The sequence below is a fragment of the Rhinopithecus bieti genome, unplaced genomic scaffold, assembly GCF_001698545.2.
Source record: "Rhinopithecus bieti isolate Rb0 unplaced genomic scaffold, ASM169854v2 scaffold_641, whole genome shotgun sequence".
NCBI classification, from domain to species: domain Eukaryota; kingdom Metazoa; phylum Chordata; class Mammalia; order Primates; family Cercopithecidae; genus Rhinopithecus; species Rhinopithecus bieti.
Genome location: NW_016803417.1, coordinates 1,318,581 through 1,337,294, shown reverse-complemented (window position 1 = coordinate 1,337,294; position 18,714 = coordinate 1,318,581). Strand labels below are relative to the sequence as shown.

Genomic DNA, 18,714 nt, shown 5'->3' with positions numbered 1-18,714 from the left:
CCAGGCAACAGAGTGAGACCCTGCCTCAAAAAAAAAAAAGAAGAAAAAAATCGGGATTGTGAAAGGTCATCATTTAGGATATGTTTTTTTCACTAAATTGTGACTTCCATACATAATATTTTAAAAATGCGCACTTGAAGCAATCACTGCCCAGCATACTTAAAAAGCTCCCTTCTTATCGTGTAGTCAATTCTTCCCAGCCATCTGCGTTCATACTGTTACACTGTTAGTCCTAGATCTTTTCTCCTCTTCACAATGCTTTACTTAAATGCTGCCTTTCTAAAAAACCAAAAAAACAAAAACTGTTGAGGTTATTTTTTTTTTAGAGAGGAAAAAGAACATAATTCCTAAAGAAAGGTCATATAACTATAGCATAGGTATAGGCCAACCATGTATTTTATGTGTAGTGTCATCCTCTGTAATATGTGACAATATCCAGTTAGTGAAAGACTTAACTAAAGAAAAACCCACAAGAAATTATTAAACTTTTACTATTGAAAGGATTTATTTTGGTGGAGTTGAGGGTGGGAGAGAAGTGAATCTTTATGTTCTCCTGTTAGAGAATAGCTTTTTCCCTTCCAGCTTTCACACTGGCACATGCTTATTACAATTCTACCTTGGGAACATGACAGCATTTTTTTCTTATGCATACATGCAACATAAACAGGTAATTCTAGGAAGACTGTGATTAAGTCACTTGCATGCTGACCTGTTTTCATCTCACTCCCTGACTGGATGAACCAAAGGCCTCATTAAGATGATGTTCTCCTGCTCACTCACTAGGCAGACCTCTACTCGAGATGTGATCTGACACCGTAGCAGCTGATGCTGGTCCAGTGACTAAAGCAGTCAGGATGAAAACAGATTTGCCTTTTATCTCAACAGTCCTATTTTCTTCTGTCCTTAAACACTGTATGTTATTTTCAAGATAAAATTTAGTAACATTACGAAGTAGCTTTATTCCTTGGGTGAATGAGACGTGCACATTTAATAATCAATTTGCTTACTAAGGTCCTTTTAGGGGAAAACAACCTTAAAAATATAGTTCTAGTCCTTGGGCAGTGAACAAAGAAAAAATATGCTTGAGAAACACAGTCCAGGTTAAAGGAAAACTCTCAGATCGGTTAATGTAGTCAAATTTTTGCTTGAGAATGTGAGCAACATATCAGCAAATATATTCATTCTTGTGCTACTCTTCATTATTTAACATAGAGCTACCTTAGGTGTTTCTACACGTGCTCTAAACCAAGAGTAAGTTTAACATGTCAGCAGTGAGGAGTAGACATTTCCTACTACAGCACACTGGGAGATGTTTACTGGTACTCTAGGTAGAAATTACTCCATTGTCCACTAAGTTTGGGAAATAATATGGCAACATTGCTACCGGAGATACATAATGTACAGAAGCCTAACTGTAAAGCGATTTGATTAGCGAGACTTAAGTCTTAGTCCAGATTTTCCCAAATTTGTGTGAACATGGGACATCATTTTTCATAGCACACATGTAAACAAGCCATTATTCTTTAAACAAGCTATTACAAACTCAACCACTCTGGAGAACTGATGAGTGCCTAACTGAAATTAGACTAAATTCCTCTTGGTAAACAATGTTTTCTGAACCTTGTTCAGAAATAGAATCACTGCAAATTTTTTTCCAAATAATGTTCTAAAAAGCACTTAATGTAACTGGCAACTAGTAATAAGGTAAGGTAAATTAATCCACTCATATTTAATTCTACAAGGAATGAAACTATTTTTAAAAGTGGCTTAGAACAAACACTTTACTGAGCACTTACTATGCACCCACCAGGTATATTCCTTTTTTCAAAATGAGTTGTCAAAGTATTGGCCCATTTTGTGAATGAGGAAAATGAAAATTAAGTTATATAATCACGAGTGGCAGAGCTGGGAAATGAACTCAAGTCTGTGACTCTGAAGACATGAAAAAGTTATACATTTCAGATGAATGCATAAACTATCTTTATGGTTATGACATGAAAAGTTACTGTAGAATGTTACCTTAATTACATTTTCTAATGCATGATGTGGACAGACATTAGAAAAGTTTGGACTCAGTTGGGAAAAGAAATCCAGCAGTTAAAAAAGTCCTTTACTTGCAATCCCCACCCCTAGCTAACCCAAGAGCATTTAAAAAATAACTTAAAAAGTAGCTATCAAAGATACCAATCAATTTCTTACTGGTGAAATATATAAGAACTTCCAGGAGTCACAAGCGTTCCAAACAATTAATTTATAAAAATAACAAAACATTTGTCAATATGAAAAAAGATTAGGATTCACTCTCATTGACGTCCTCATCTGGATGGTGCTCAGCATCCTCCTTTTCCTGCTGCTGTTTCTTCCACAGTTTGGCCATGGCCAGGAGTTTGAGGTTAGGTTGGTTGGCAGCATCTTCTGGAAAGATGTAATCAAAGTATTCTTCCCAGCCTGCATCAGACTACAGAAATAAAACAATGAAAAGATAAGCAAACATGGGTGATACACTCACGTATCAGAATGATTTTTTACTGGAAATCTGAAGGATTACCTCCATTTTACAAAACATCAGTCTACTACAGAAAGAACAAGGGTTGGGTCTGAAAGACTGGGAGTGAGTAAGCAGCAACTGTAGCTCAGTGAGAACTAAAGTGGTAGAAAAAAATTCTAAAAATCTAAGCATAGCTCTTCTACAGCCAACCAAGACGTTCAGGGTCTCCAACTACATTGTGCAGTCTTACGTTTAAGAAAATGTTTAACGATTTTTACATAATATCCATCCAGTAGCAAAAGTCATACATCTGTGCATTATTTTTTCAACTCCCTACCCTCCCATCCTCACCTCCTATCAGTCACTGATTTCACTTTCCAAATACTGTTCTAACAGGCCCTGTGGCCCTGTTCTAGTTCCAGCTTCCATGTCTTGCTCACCTTACAAAACCTGCTTCCTGATGGGTCTTCTTTCTCTAGTCTAAACCCCTTGAGTCTACCAGTATGAGATGCTAGCAATCTGGTCACGTCATTTTATGCAAAACAGCCTTCACTGACTCCCACCAAACTCCTTCTTATCGCCTACAAGCCTTCTCTGGATAGGCTGCTATCTGAAAGATCACTTCTGTCTTCCTCCACACTGACTTCCTGTTTAATGCTCTAAAAATATCACACTTCATGAAGTTCCCAGACTCAACCGTCACCAAAACACCTTTGCCAACCCCTTCTCATTCTCCACCTCTGACTGGACCATATGCTCTACCCCGTGTTTCCATAACAGCCAGATTGCAACCATCTCCTACTCCAGGTGGTCTGCTTCCATTCTAAGATTGTACATATGCCACTTAAAAGTCCACATTTCAAAGTCAGATGTGTTTCTACTCATGTGACGTGAGATGAACAGTCCCAGGGCAGAGATCTTACCCCATCGTCCGTCTGGACCTTTCTTCTCTTCTTGACTTTCTCTGGCATGAGTTTGTCTACTCTCTCCTTATCTGAAGCTGTTCCAAATTCCTCTTCAAAACTTCGCCAAGATTCCAGCAGCATAAGTCTCTCTTCCTTTTCTTCACAGTTTCGCATGGTTTTGTTAGCTTCTTCATAAATTTGTCTGCATTTAGCCAAACTTCCTTCTTTTCCTGAAGACAACTCAAACTGAGCAAAGCTGATCCATACCTTTAAAAAAAGTTATTATTGAACCAAATTAGCCATGTCACTCAGAAGACAATATTGTAGTAATAATAAAGCGAATTCCCAGTTAATGACATCAGAAAGATGTGTTCATTACTAGTGTTTCACAGATTAAAACAATGAATATATGCTTCAATATAAACACTGAAAATATGTCATTCTACGTTCTACAATTAAATGTCTGACATCGTTTTAAACTCTTGAAAAGAGTTTAACTTGGCCAGGTGCAGTGGCTCACGCCTGTAATTCCAGCACTTTGGGAGGCTGAGGCGGGCAGATCACAAGGTCAAGAGATCGAGACCATCCTGGCCAACAGGTGACCCCGTCTCTACTAAAAATAGAAAAATTAGTTTGGGCGTGATGGCGCACACTTCTACTCCCAGCTACTCGGGAGGCTGAGGCAGGAGAATTGCTTGAACCCGCGAGGCGGAGGTTGCAGTAAGCCAAGATTGCGCCACTGCCTTCCAGCCTAGTGACAGAGTGCGACTGTCTCAAAAAAAAAAAAAAAAAAAAGTTTACCTTTTTTTCAATCTTGTGATACCCAAGCTATCCACATGCAACATAAACAATGACCTGGTATAAACTTAACATTTGAAAGTCCTCTGAGACTCACGTTTCTCTTAAGAAGCAAGGAAGTCATTTAAAACAAAACAAAACAAAACAAAACAAAAAACAAAAAAAACCCAAACACTTAAAACACAGAAATACAGTATTTTCTTCGGGACTGCTGATTCAAGCAAAATGAAAGGTCATCTACAAAGCAAAAGGTACCTTGACATGCTGCGTCCTTTGAAGCAACCGTCGGTAAAGGTTTCGTGTTCTTTCCGTTTCTTCCTGCTCAATTTCAAAATCAATATATGATTTCCAAAGCACCTAAGAATGACAAGTAAATTGGTCAGTCTTGACATTTGCAAAGCAGCATGCCCCCAGCCAAAGCACAGCTTAAGTATCACTCTAACCTACATCTAGGAACATAGGAGTTTTACAGAACAACTAAAGAACACATGTGGATAAGACAAATAACATTGGTATCTATAAGCTGGCCAAAACTTGGCTAGAATTTCAGATTACAGAAAAAGGGCCTTGGATTCAGTCTTAGAGACTCTCTTTGGAATAACAGTTTTTCAAATGGTTGACTTATCAAGAGCTGAGAAACTTGCCAAGCATCTCCCAGGTACTCTTTCATATTCCAGCCACATGCAGTTGAGCTTCCGGAGAGAAAATAGGCCCAGGTTAGCCAGTATGTATGTTCTTACTTCTACTGTACACTCCTTGTTATTATGAAAGTTCAATGCAACAAGCATTCACTGAACAGGTGAGCACTGGCTCGGTGCAGCCTGGCAGGGCATAAGGATGAATAAACCGTGACCTGGACACCCGAGAGCTGGCAGTCTGGTGGAGGAGCCGAGGACAACTGACAAATTCAGTGATACCCAAAGCTCTGCCTTAATGCAGTCAGGGGGCCAAACTATTAAATGCGGGCTCATGTTAGTGCATGAGATTAACAAAACAACTGGGTGAGTTCTACGGCTCCTGTGAGATTCAAATCGGTCCTAGCTGTAGTTTGGTGCTACCTTGTGGGTCAAGCTTAACTACTGAAGGCAGGCGAGGACTTTCAGGACAGTGACAACAGTAGTTGCGAGGACAGCCTGGTTTAGAGAATACAGGGATATGTGTTCCCACCTCCATCCCCCTTATTCTCCAGGTGGGCCAGCCTGCTGGCTGCTTCTTTGCCTGGCGTCTTCCCCAGCCCCTTTAGGCTTCCCTGTTGGAGAAGGGGCATCACCCACCCCCATGATATCCCAATTCATCCTGGGCATCATCCTGGATGTCTACTGTGTTCTGGTATCTAACAAGAGGGCTACTTCCCCTGTCCCCGAGAGCCACCTTTCCACATACAAGCCTAATCTGAGTAGAAGAGACTAAGTTAGCTAGATCATCTTTATACTCTAAAATACACCCACATTTAGATGGTCATCTAAAGTAAGACTAAACAAGCATCTTAAACAAAATGGTATTTGACTTGAGATGCTCACCTCTGGCATGTCTAAACGTGGCTGACTGATGGCTAATTCATAGATTGCCCGTGCTCTGTCAATATCACCAAGGATTGTCTCTAATTCAGCAAATTTAATCCACGAGGTACAATTTTCAGGTCCAAATTCCAGGAACTTTTCATAAAGCTTCCGGCATCTGTCAAATTCTCGAAGCTGTAGCTCCAACTCTATGTAAACTTTAAATAATTTGTTTTTTGGACATTTGCCTATGGAAGTTCCCTGGAAAATAAAATAACCAGACCACTGTGATACTGTAGTGGATTCAATGTGTGCAGCTATTGCACTGCCCTAGAGGCTGTTCTGTGCTGAGGAAGAATCTTGCAAAGTCAACATGGCCTACCGTTCTTTCCCTCTGTGGTATCACAGTGTTTACTGGTTCTTGACAAAAGGCTGATGGAAACTCCTCTAATTCATTCAGCAAGAGGCAGTGTTCCAGAATTGTTTGGGCAACTAAATAAAATAAGATTTGAAAGTTTCTCAGGCTCTCCTAGGGAATATGGATGTCAGATGCATAACACCTCCTATAAATAAAAAGGACAAGGCATGGTGGCTCGTGCCTGTAATCCCAGCATTCTGAGAGGCCAATGTGGGAGGATTATTTCAGCCCAGGAGGCAGAGTTTGCAGTGAGCCAAGATGGCGCCACTGCATTCCAGCTTGCGGAACAGAGCAAGACCCTGTCTCAAAAAAAAAAAAAAAAAAAAACAAAAAAAACACCCTGTCCCAAAAAAAAAAAAAAAAAAAAAAAAAAAAAACCAAACAAACAGGAAAGGAAAAAAAAAAAGTAGAACAATTAAAAGTGCATTTAAAACACCAAAAAGCTTGCACAGGATCAGATTACCAATTCTAGTCTGTGGAAAGATCTAGTAACTGGTAGCTAGGGAAGTTTCCAATATTGAAACAGAATGTAATTTGCCCCAGGTAATAATAATAATTTACGCATTATTAGTCAGGGTTTTTACAGAGGACGCATGTTTTCTAACATGTCCCAGGCTATAAAGGTATAATACTTCTGTCACTTTTTAAAGTAGGAATTGTAAACTTCCAAGCACCAAGACTTTAATTTCTTTCTCATAGAACTTAATCAGACATCTTGATCCTTTCTTTACTTACCAATGCTCTTCTGGCTAATGACAGATTCTTCTGTCGTATTTCAAACTGTGCATACAGTATCCACATTTTGGCAAATGTGAACTAGAAAACAAAGGCACAAAAATATCTAGCTTAAAAGCCTTATCCAAATTAAATTGAATTAAAGTAAATTTAAATTAACCAAGGCCATTGGTAATTCTATTTCTCTAAAACTTCAGAGTAAGAGGAATGTACTCTGCTTATTTATAAGCAAAAAAGACCACATTCATTTCACAAAAGCTAGAAACCCACATCCCATGATCCAGATACTGTACTGTACTGCCTGGCATGGTAGCCTCTCCTCAGAATCATGATCCAAATACTGTACTGTACTGCACGGCACGGTAGCCTCTACTCAGAACAGACTTTGTTTTGTAGGCATGCTTGTATGTGGGCAAAATGTCCTACCTCTATTCTGAAAAGTAACTCTGTCAACACTTCTACAGAAGGAAACACGTTTTGTTTCTCGTGCTGGGAAACAAGGCAGAGGTAACATCTCAACCATCTACACAAGGGGCACATTGATCTGGGCATGCACACACTCACTGTTACCAACAAATCTGCCTCTGTGTCCCCGACACATGTTGTGTGCTCTCTGCATGGAAATCTTTCTCCTTCCACTCAGACTATTCAAATTACCTAGACTTCTTTGAATTTCTTTTGTTTGTCAATGCAGGTAGTCCTCCGATCTAGACTCTGAGCTGTTTTCAGAGGCAAGGCGCATATCTCAGTTTTATTTATGTTGTCCATGGTGGGTCAGGGAAGTATTTTATCAATCAATATTATTTCACTGAATTACTTCACAAGTAACAGAAGAGGATTCTGACCTGTTTGAAATGGAACACTTTAGAGGAAACGTACCTTTTTGTGAGGAATTAGCTCCAAAGAGGCTTGATACACCTGTCTTGTCCTCTCAGGATCCTGTATTAGGATAAGAAATTTTCACAAAATACTGAAGTCTGCTGCTAACACTCATTTTACTAGTTACTAATTTTACTGATACTAGTAAAAATGTACATCCCCAAAACTGAGTATGTTTCACAAGTTGTTACTTGCAAACCCTGATTTATGATCTAAAGTATGAACAGCCATGAAACTTCAGTTTAAGAATCACCAACAACACACCGAACTCTAAGCCCTTCTTTGTAGAAAGCCTTTTTGCCTGACGGCAGAAAGAAACAAAGACATTTCGTAGTCTCAGATCAAACCCAGAAGGTTAATACAAATGATTTCTGAAAATGCCACTTGATTTTCCTAAAAGCAAAATGCATCATCTAGCCATAATTACCCCTATTAATGAGCAAATCGAGGGAACTATATTTAATTAAACTAAGGGCTGGTTCACTGTTCTCTTTCAAGTTCCAAGTGATATCTTCTTGTGCCTCAAGTAAAAATCAAACCAAAATAAGAAAAGCCCCTCACGTGTGGCCGTAACAAGAAAAGAGAGTTTAAAATGTTGCAGAGTGAGCATATAACTGTATGGCTTGAACAGAAGCCTATAAAAATTTAAAACTAAATTTCCTTGTTTCAAGAATTATAAATATCCACAATAGGTGAGCTGTGAATACAGAGGAGAGGAAACCATTAACAGCTGACACATAATTCTGTTTTTTCACCTTTGCCTCCAATTCTTCATAAAGTGCATAGTTGATCCAAAGATAAATGTAGCGCTTCCAGTGCCTCTTCTCCTGAATGGGTGGAACATTGGCAATGGCCCTTTCATAGACTTCTCTCACGGCTTCAGCTTCTGCATCACTTTCTACCAAGCGCAAGTAATCAAACCATGCATCATAATTGTGTGGATTCGCCTAGAAAGACAACCAGTTTAATAAATAAAAAACAAAACCAAGAGCTGCACTTGCCAGGTTAAGCAAGCTGAAAAAAGGCATCAGGCCGACTTTCTATATTTTAGCACCTTTTCTTCTAAATTTTACATCTTTTCTCATTTTAAAAACACCATCCCTGAGAGCATAAATAGAAAAGAAACAGGAATACAGAGGATAAATTACTGGCCAGGTGTCCCACAGCAAGGATCCCTTCATCTATAGTCATCACTCTCATGATAGTCAATAATTAGATGCCTATTCTTACCAATGCATTTGCTTAAATATGTATAACTATGTATCATTATGTCTGTAACAACAATAGAATTATATCATGCTCACAATTGTTAAACTTCCTTTTCCAATTAACAGTAATTCATCTTTCACATATCTTGCTAATCTACCACCACATTTAATAACAGACTTAGTCCTTTGCTTGGAGGTGTCTTAATTAACTTGACTAAGCAAGAGTATTTTTTATTTTTTTTTATTTTTATTTTTGAGATGGAGTCTGGCTCTGTCGCCCAGGCTGGAATGCAGTGGCGCAATCTCGGCTCACTGCAAGCTCCGCCTCCCGGGTTCATGCCATTCTCCTGCCACAGCCTCCCGAGTAGCTGGGACTACAGGTACCCACCACCACGCCCGGCTAATTTTTAAGCAAGAGTATTTTTAAATACGAGCAGAATACTGAAGGAAAATGCTATTCTCTTTGAATTGAAATCAAAATGGTACATTACAGAAAAAGAGACGCCAATGGAACCCTGTCTAGCATACATCTTTTGTTCAGGCAGTTAAGCTCAAAGGTGATGTGCAAAACAGGTTTTTGGACCAATCTCTGACTCTTCCACCTTCTTCCAACAACGAGCTCGAATGCAGTCCACATTTCTTTTGCTCCAGCTCTATACACAGTCAGCAATCAACAAAATAACTTACAACATGTAAGTGGCAGAGCAAATCCAAGTGTTGTTTGCTTGCCTTTTCTATCAGCCTTGTTTATTCCTACTTGTCCGAAATAGCTGCCAATTGATCACAGGCACATCATCAAGAAAGTAATCACTGGTAGTGCTAACTTCCTATGATTCATTTTAGTGTTGCTAGTATTGATGAGCACATCTTGGGTTATCTGCAGAGTTGACCATCCACACCAGTGCTCACCTTTACTTCTTCTTCGTACTGGAATCTCCGTTTGCTCACGATGATATCTTCAATACCCCGCCTATCACCAAACTTCTTCTCAAAGATGGTATAATTTTTAAAGAGTTCTTGGGCATCTTGTTTTGAAATTCTGTCCAGGGCATACTTGTAAATCACTCGTACCCTTTCAAACTAAATGCAGACAGGATGATTACCTTCTACAACACAATATTCTCATGCCAGTCACAAGTAGGAGAGTAAATGTACCAAAATATTACCTATGTATTTTGAGGCCTCATCATGTCCTGAGTAAGATGCTTTTCTAGCTTTTGTTGAAGGTATCGCTGTCAGGATGGACCAGTATCCGGCTTTGGGCTCCACATTTAATACTGTCTACCTAACACTGCCCATTGGATGTCTACTGCACATCTCAAACAGGTCCAAAACTGAGCTTGTTTCCTGCCCACTCAACCTGGGACTCTCCCCATCTTCCCAACCTTAGTAGGCAAGGCCTAACCTACAGTCACATACTTGCTCATGCCAAAGCCTTCAGGTGATCCTCAATTCCTCTTTTTCCCTCATTCTCCATATTCACTCTTGCAACATGCCCTGCCATTTCAATCTCTTCCACACAGCCCTTCGCTCGTCCCCAGGCCCCAGCCATCAAGCTCCATTGTTTACCTGGACCACTTCAAAAGTCTCCTCACTAGTCTCCCCTGGTTCTGCCATCCACCCCCATATATTCTCCATGAATTAGCCAGAGGCTCTCTTTAAAATATAAATCATATCCAATCACTGTCCACTTAAAACCTTTTAATGCTTCCTGCTGGCCCGAACAGAATCTAAACTCCCCAGCATGGTCTATGCAAGACCTTGTATAGGTTGAGTATCTCTTGTCTGAAATATTTGGTACCAGACGTGTGTTGGATTTGGGATGTTTTCCCAGTTTTGGAATATTTGCATTATACTTACTGGTTCAGCATCCCTAATCCAAAAACCCAAAGTCTGAAACGTTCCAATGAACATTTCCTTCGAGTGTCATGTCAGCATTCAACAAGTTTCACATTTTGAGTTTCAGATTTTCAGACTGGGAATGCTCAAACCTGTATTTGGATGGATCTCAATTCTGTATTATTTGAACTGCCCTTTTTTTCTTTTTTTTTTTTTTAAGAAATGGGGTCTTGCTCTGTCACCCAGGCTAGAGTGCAATGGCACGACCATAGCTCACTGTAGTCTCAAACCCCTAGGCTCAGGTGACACTCCTGCCTCAGCTTCCCAAGTAGCTGGGACTGTAGGTGTGCGCCACTATGCCCACTCAATTTTTTTTTTTAGAGACAGGGTCTCACTATGTTGCCCAGGCTGGTCTCAAACTCCTGGCCTCAAGCGATTCTCCTGCCTCAGCCTCTCAATATTTGAGCTATTTTCATAGGAACAAGGGAAAAAAAGAACTATCTTATTTGTAGGGCAATCTCTATTTCCATTCTAAATTTTGTTTTCTGTTCTGGGGCTTTATGCTTTTTGTTTCCCACATTTATTATCTGTTAAGTCCTTTACTCAGGATGCTAAAAGACTAGCTCTCAGTTTACGGACATTCAGACTAAAAGACTTAATTTTCAAACAAAGCACAATAAAATGAAGACAGGTTTAATACAATCTATAATCAGCTCCCATCTGTAGCTTAGTCACATATATACGCTGTTCTCTGTGAGAAGTTGTGTTTTTTGCATTTTGAAAACATCTTCTCCAGGGATATGTCAGTAAGAAAAAATGGAAATGAACTCATCATGCACAAAATGTAATCTTTGCTGTTTCACAGTATAATGAAGTTAAGTATACTTACCTCTTTCTGATTTTCTTCAAACTTGGCAAAGGCGACATACAGGTGCTCATCCATATGTTCATCTCCAAAGAATTCCACAGCTCTCTCATACACTTTCCGTGCGTGGGCAAAATAAGCATGTTTTTCTTCAAAGCGGGCATATTTGATCCAGTTCTTAACATCAGGGTGCACGAGGACAAGTGCAAGGGAATTAAGGAAATACCAGGCAAAACAGCATGGCTTAAAAAAATGGCAAGTAAACACCAAAACCATACCAAAGCCTGGAAACCCCAACAAGTCAAACTACAACTCTAGGGGAATAAAACACACACAAAAGCGTAGAACTAAACAGTGGCTTCCGTGGGAGCAGGGCCATGCCTATTCATCTCTATTTTCCTCCAGTGCTTAGTTAAGATTTTAGTCGTGGGTACAAACTTGAGTTTTGAAGCAAAGACAGATCTCAACCCAGGTTACCAACCATGTGATCTTGGATAAGTCACCAAACTTGTCAAAGTCTCAGCTATTTCATTTGTAAACAGGGAAATATAATGCCAGCCTCACTGGATTACTGCCAGCTTTAAATGAGAAAATGTATGTAAAGCCCTTAGCACCGTTTCTGGCCAAAAGAACATAGCACTGTAAGTAGTCAATAATGGTCTGTTCAATAAATGGCACCGATTATATTAAAATATTAATACTTGAACTAATAATTAAGAAAAAAATGTTATAAAAAGCAAACTGTTAACTAGAGTCAAAGCAGAAAGTTTTGAATTGCCATTTTAATCTATCTTCCTTGAATAAATCATTAATTTCCAAAGTAGTAATACATTCAAATATGGTAAAGAAGTTAAGAGCATCAGTTCTGAAGCTGCTCTCCAGGTTCACATTCTATTCCCATCAGCACCTGTGAGAACCTAGTCACGCTACTTAATCTCTCGTGCCTCAGCTCCCTCATCTGTAGGATGGAGAAGTTCCTACACTACAAGGTTGTTATGAGGATTAAACCACAATATTTGTAAAGTACTTAGAATAATGCCTGGCACACAGCAAGTACTGTAAAAGCTTTTGTCAAACTAATAATATTAAAATTACTAGACATAATTAAGATCTTAACACTGCCACCTAAAGAGAGAAGAGTAAAAAAATAAAAAGATCTTAATACTGCATTGTAAAGTTGGTTCTCATTATTTGTGGTAGTTATGTTCTATTTAGTCACTGCAAACACTTAATTATTGAGTACTGAACCACTGCGCCCAGGGGAAACATGTATATATACAATCTCACATTCATGACCATCTTAAATCCTAAAAAGAACTCATCCTAGCAGATTCTATCTTCATTATTTTGTAAGAAAAGTGATTCAGAAATGTTAAGTGATTAGACTGAGGCTGCCCCACTGACAGATTCAAACTCCCCAACTGGCCCCAGGGCCGGAGCTCCTTGCACTACATGGCACTGGCCCTTCCTGTCTCCAAGCTCTGGGCGTGGTTATACGAGGTTAAGCCCAGAAGGCAGAGCCTCGCCTTGTTGGACTTCATGCTGTGTGCATGTCCACAAAAGACTGTGAAAGTGCCACAATTACTGATTTTGGGGGTTACAAATAAATTTTAGCAAATATGTGATTTTGCAAATATGGAATCTGTGAATAATGAGGAATGACTGTACTTCAGTTTCTAAAAGTGCTTTCATGTGTATCATTTAATCTTCACAACAGCCCAACAAAGGTGTTTTATTCTTGTTTTAAGAAGAGGACACGAAGACTCAAAGGAGTTAAATGACTCACTGGAGCCACACAGCCAATAAACAGTAAACCTTTGATGAATTCCAGTAACGGTGGCAATGACCAACACAAACCTTGGAAAAACAGGACTGGCAATGGCAGCCAGAACCTTAGTACAGTTAGTCCTCCAGCCATGGGTTCCATATCTGTGGATTCAACCAACCTGAGATAAAGTATTCGTGAGAAAAAAGTGCTTCTATACTGAACATGTGTAGTTTTTTTGGTTATTATACCTTAAAATACACAGAATAACAATTATTTACATAACATTCACATCACATTAGGTATAAGTAATCTAGAGAGTATTTAAATTATATTGAAAGCTATGCATAGGTTACATGCAAATACTACATCGTTTTATATCAGGGACTTAAGCATCACCGATTTTGGCATCTCCTTGATGTCCTGGAAACAATCCCCCAGGAATATCGCTTTCCACGAGGAAACATTAGTTTTCAGCATTACAATAAAATAAACCCAAACTCTCACTAGAAAAGACTAATTACCCAGATCACAAATTTTCATTCTGACCAACCTCTTTCCCTACAAAACATAGGGAAACTGATAAACTGGCATTCTTGACTTCTAGTCTGATGTCAACGACTATGTGTCCTGACCATGAGACATCTCTACAGGAGCAGCAGCATCCAGGACAATCATGGCACCACACAGTTCTTGTCCAAAGGATATATCGCTCATAAATGGTGCGGGCCCGATCCACCTCTTTGTATCTCAGTTCAAAGTTGATGTAGGAGTGCCAGGCTTGCTCCTCAGGCTGCCACTCCATCCAGCGCTCAAACACCTGCCGGGCACCGGCAATGTTTCCCAACATTTCCTCCATGTATGTGTACTTGTACCTTTAACAAAATCACCCGAAAAGATCTGCTGTGGTTTAGTTCTCCCATTGTTGAATGGGAGGAAGATTTAAGATTTTATCTTTCTTAAAGGTTAAATTGAACGTTTTGTTATTGAAATATAAATCTGAAAAAGGGTGAACCATTGGAAAAAAAGATTTTTTATTAAAAGTTGCTAGTTCAACAAGAAGCTTATGAACAAAAGATTGCAATCAAAATTTTAGTTTTGATTACATAGCTGTAGAACATCACAATTATGACTTAACTGACTATGGGACATTAAAAGCTTTTATGTTTAAAGAAAAAGTAGGATGTAAAATTAAACTATCATCATGTAAATAAAATAAATACAGAAAATGTGGAACTTCTCTAGTGTATAAAAGGCTGCTTTATCAGAAACTTACCAGAACTGATTGACTCGAGGCAGCGTTGTTATGGCCCGGTCCCAGATATTTCGAGCATGGTTGACTTGGCGATTCTTCATCTCCATTTCTGCATATTTCAGCCAGAGTGTAATATTTCGATAGTCTACATCTAAAGCACGCTCGTATATGGATCGAGCCCTTAAGAAGCAAGATTTGCAGGGCATCAAAAGTAGTGCACACAACACATGCAGCGGTTATTTCACACTATCTGGAATGCCCTGATGTTTTATTATGTGTCTATCATGAGTCAGGTTCTGGGCATAAGACGATGAAAAGATATAATGCTCTCAAGTACCTCACAAAGTCTTCTAGAAAGACATATATGCAATTATAATGCAATGTGATTTATGTTATAGTCAAGATCTGCACAGGAAGCAGACAAGAAGAAATGAAAACGTCTGGTGGCAAAGGCTAAGTAGTAGGTAACTCTAGAAATGAGAACTTGAGGAAAGTTCCATTTACCAGGAAATTAAGGTTGGTGGGGAGGGGGTGCTCTTTCCAGGTAAGGAGAACAGCCAAGCCTCACAATAAGGAGACATGATATATTCAGGGAGTGGCACGTACGCAGGCGCAGGGGGGAAGGAGGTATGAGGGGAGAATGCAGAAAGCTCCACAACAAGAGGGGCCAGATTGCAATTTTTATTTTTTTGGCCATTGGTTTTCAGCTAAACATTAAAAAAAAAAAAAAACCCAATATATAGAAAGCAGACGAAATTGTGCTACTTTAGCTACAGCTGACAAGATCTATCTGTAAAGTCTCTCCCGCCCCTCCCTCCAGGACTATTCTACCCCAGTGCTCCTGAGGCCCTCAAGGGAACCCTAGGGTTTCATGGAACCATAGTTGAAAATTTCTACCTGAGGCACAATCTTTTATCTGTGCTTTAACTTTCTCTTCTTTTCTTTTTGGTATCTGTTAACCTATGAATCATTATATACAAAACTATACTCTCAGCAATTTTACCTCTGAATCTCCTTTAGGCTTTCTTCCCATTGTGCGTATTTTATCCAGTTACTAATTACAGTCCTGTTTTTCCTTATGTTATCTTCAAAAGTCTGGAAGAAGGCAAAAAGGGTCAAGTCAAAGGGCAAATGACTAAAAATGACAGCACCCTTGGTCTATTTTAAGTCTTATACTAGTATAACTGGTTATTCATTTTGTTCATATTTGAGAGAAATTACATCCTGGAATCCTTGAGGAATAAGAAATCCACTACAGAAGGTTACAGTCAACTAACTGATACTTTAAAATAGTCTATGCTTGTCCCTAATAAAAAATGTTTTTGACTATTACCTGTAAGTCCTCTGGTAATGTTCAGAATTTCATATATAACAGAATTCATGCTTTAAAACAGTCCCACATTCTAGAGTGAAGAGGTCAAATCAGATCCCAAAGTCTTCTCATAGTCCTATTGCAGATCTCAATTCCTTTTCCTTTCTTTTCCTTTTTTTTTTGAGACAAAGTCTCGCTCTGTCGCCCAGGTTGGAGTGCAGTGGCATGATCTCGGCTCACTGCAGACTCTGCGTCCTGAGTTCCTACGATTCTCATGTCAGCCTCCTGAATAGCTAGGATTACAGGCACCTGCCACCACGCCCGGCTAATTTTTGTATTTTTAGTAAAGACGGGGTTTCACCATTTTGGTTAGGCTGGTCTCAAACTCCTGACCTCAGGTGATCAGCCCACCTTGGCCTCCCAAAGTGCTGGGATTACAGGCATGAGCCACAGTGCCCGGCCAGATCTCATTTCTTAACACAGAAGGTGGTATAGACAGAAGTACACAGTCCAGCCTTACTAAGCATACCCTCCTTCCAGTTGTCTATTGTTTCACCTGCTAAACTGCCACCCATTTTTGATTCAGCAAAAATTATGCAGATTCAATTGTTTTATACTCTAACCAGACAACTGAAGGCGTATTTTACATAGTTCAGAAAAATGCTGTTATCTGGTAACCAGAAGGACATTATTCATGTGTCTAGGAACACTAACCTCATCTTGCCCTACAGAATCCAACCAGCTTTTCAAACTCTGACCGATACACTCTTAACAATTACTGGACTGAAAGATACCACACTGACTGACCTTCCTTTTCCTTAGTTTATAATCATTTAATTCTTCTTCATCTGTGATCTTCTGTTGAGGGGGAGGTGGAAGAAGCTCAAGTTCTCTTTCTTTAGCCTCTCTTAAGAGTTGTTCAGCAGTTATCTGTACCTCAGCCGGGGCTTTGTTTTTCACCTTTTAAGAACAAGACATTTCTATTTTTAGTAGATGCTCTTCACACAAGGTTTAAGAAACAAACATGCATTTTTTAGGATATGAACTTCATTAGTATTATCACAAGATGCTCTCTTTGTATGTTCCCATTCCTCCATGAGACTGAAAAGAAAAAAAATACTATGTTTTCTCTCTTATTCATGGTATCTACTACAAAGCCACAGGTAAAAGTCTCAAGAGAAAAGGTAGCAAAATAATACCAAGTTTTCCCTTTTAGATGAGTATAATAATAAACTTTGAGGCCATCTAGGTAAAATTCTGACTAGAGGGTTTATCAAGATGTTTAGCACATTTTATTAATAGCATTACAACCTGCATTTGCAGAATTCTTCAACTTATTTAATGCCCCTGGTGGAAAAGCGGGTATGGTTTTTCACGGAACCTCAAGTCAAAGGCAATATTCAATAAGTTCCCATCATGAGACTGTAAGTTTCTTGAGGTCTTAGAAGCTTACAGTCTAACGTAGCTTAGAGCTGTGCTGTCCAACACAGTAGCTATGAGTCACACGTGGTGAGCACAAATTGAGGTGGACTGTAAATGTAAAATACACACTGGTTTTGAAGATGGAGTATGAAAAAAAGAACAAACTCTCTCACAGTTTTTATACCAATTACATGTTGAAATGACAGTATTTTGGATACATTAGTTCAAATAAAATATATATTATCAAAATTAATGTCACTTTTTTTTGCTTTGCTTTTACTTCTTAATGTAGATATGAGAAAATTTAAAATTTCGTATGTGGCATGCACTGTATTTCCATTGGACCGGTGATGCCCAATAAAAGTGTATGTAGCTGAATTATAAAAATTGTTATTTAATGCCACGTGTGGAGTAATGATAATGGTGACAGCTCATATTTAATAAGCACTAAGTGCCAGACACAGTGTTACTTGCTCTATATGCATTACTTTTGCGAGTCAAATAGTTATGTAAAGGTCCAGTTCAAGAGAGTCATCTGGGCTCAAGAAAGACTGGAGGGAGGATATCTGTAAAGGCTTCAGACAAAGTCTGCCACATATTAAGCACTTCGTAAGTATCAGCTATCGAGGGAAATACCAGATAGTAAATCTACTGTTTAATTAACTTAGGATACTATACTACTCCTGCCGTCTACTCTCGCTCTTCGCTGTCAGCTGGGCTAACTCCTATTCAGTCTTCAAGTCTCAGCTTAAAGGTCATTTCTTCAGCAAAATTTACTTTCAGGAACCCTTCATACGACCCCCTTATTCACGCCCATGGCATATTCTACTTTGCCTCTCAGTAACGTCTGGCAAGGTCTTCTTCATACACACACTCGTGTTTTGAGTACTGTTTCTGGCCAGCGTCCGAGCGTAGCTTCCCAGCGCCCAGTGCAGTGAGTGCCTGGGTCAGTAAATCTTCACTGAACCACTCCACTCCTCCTCCCAGCAAAATCACCCCATCGTGCTCCGCGAGGACAAGAGCCCGCGCCCCACCACCAGCTGACCCTTCCTCTCCATCTCTCAGGGTGAGCCTTCTCCCCGGCGGGAACACTGTCTCCCGCCCGGGGCATCCCCACGGCTGAGAGATGCCACTCTCCTGGGCCACCTCCCACAAGGCCCCTCGCGATCGCCTACCTTGGCCACTTTGGGAATCCGCTGTTTCCCGGCCGCGGTGGAGGCCGCCATGTCTGCAGCAGAGGACGTCGGGGCACCTGTCCCCCGCACGGAAGCTAGGAATCCGGGGTCTGAGAGCTCACCGAAACCACAAAGCTTTCCGACAACAAAC

The 18,714-nt window shown here is 39.7% G+C and overlaps 1 protein-coding gene across 1 annotated transcript; it reads right to left on the bottom strand.

The window, feature by feature from the left end:
• Nucleotides 1-482: 482 nt before the first annotated feature.
• On the bottom strand, nt 483-18,690 carry CRNKL1 (crooked neck pre-mRNA splicing factor 1). The gene is made up of 14 exons (XM_017883283.1): nt 18,564-18,690; nt 16,774-16,926; nt 15,658-15,749; nt 14,676-14,834; nt 14,108-14,274; nt 11,659-11,837; nt 9,840-10,010; nt 8,478-8,669; nt 7,723-7,782; nt 6,844-6,924; nt 5,712-5,951; nt 4,447-4,548; nt 3,412-3,660; nt 483-2,458 (listed from the first exon to the last, which is right to left on the bottom strand). The coding sequence occupies exons 1-14, from the start codon at nt 18,612-18,614 to the stop codon at nt 2,291-2,293; spliced, it is 2,064 nt and encodes a 687-aa protein (XP_017738772.1). The 5' UTR covers nt 18,615-18,690; the 3' UTR covers nt 483-2,290.
• Between the last annotated feature and the right edge of the window lie 24 nt (nt 18,691-18,714).

Coding starts and splice junctions, on each gene's coding strand:
- CRNKL1 (XM_017883283.1), bottom strand. CDS start 18,614: ATGGCGGCCTCCACCGCGGCCGGGAAACAGCGGATTCCCAAAGTGGCC. Junction 10,011..11,658: donor TTGAAGAAAATCAGAAAGAG/GTAAGTATACTT, acceptor GTCTGCATTTAG/TTTGAAAGGGTACGAGTGAT. Junction 4,549..5,711: donor CACGTTTAGACATGCCAGAG/GTGAGCATCTCA, acceptor TGTCATTCTTAG/GTGCTTTGGAAATCATATAT.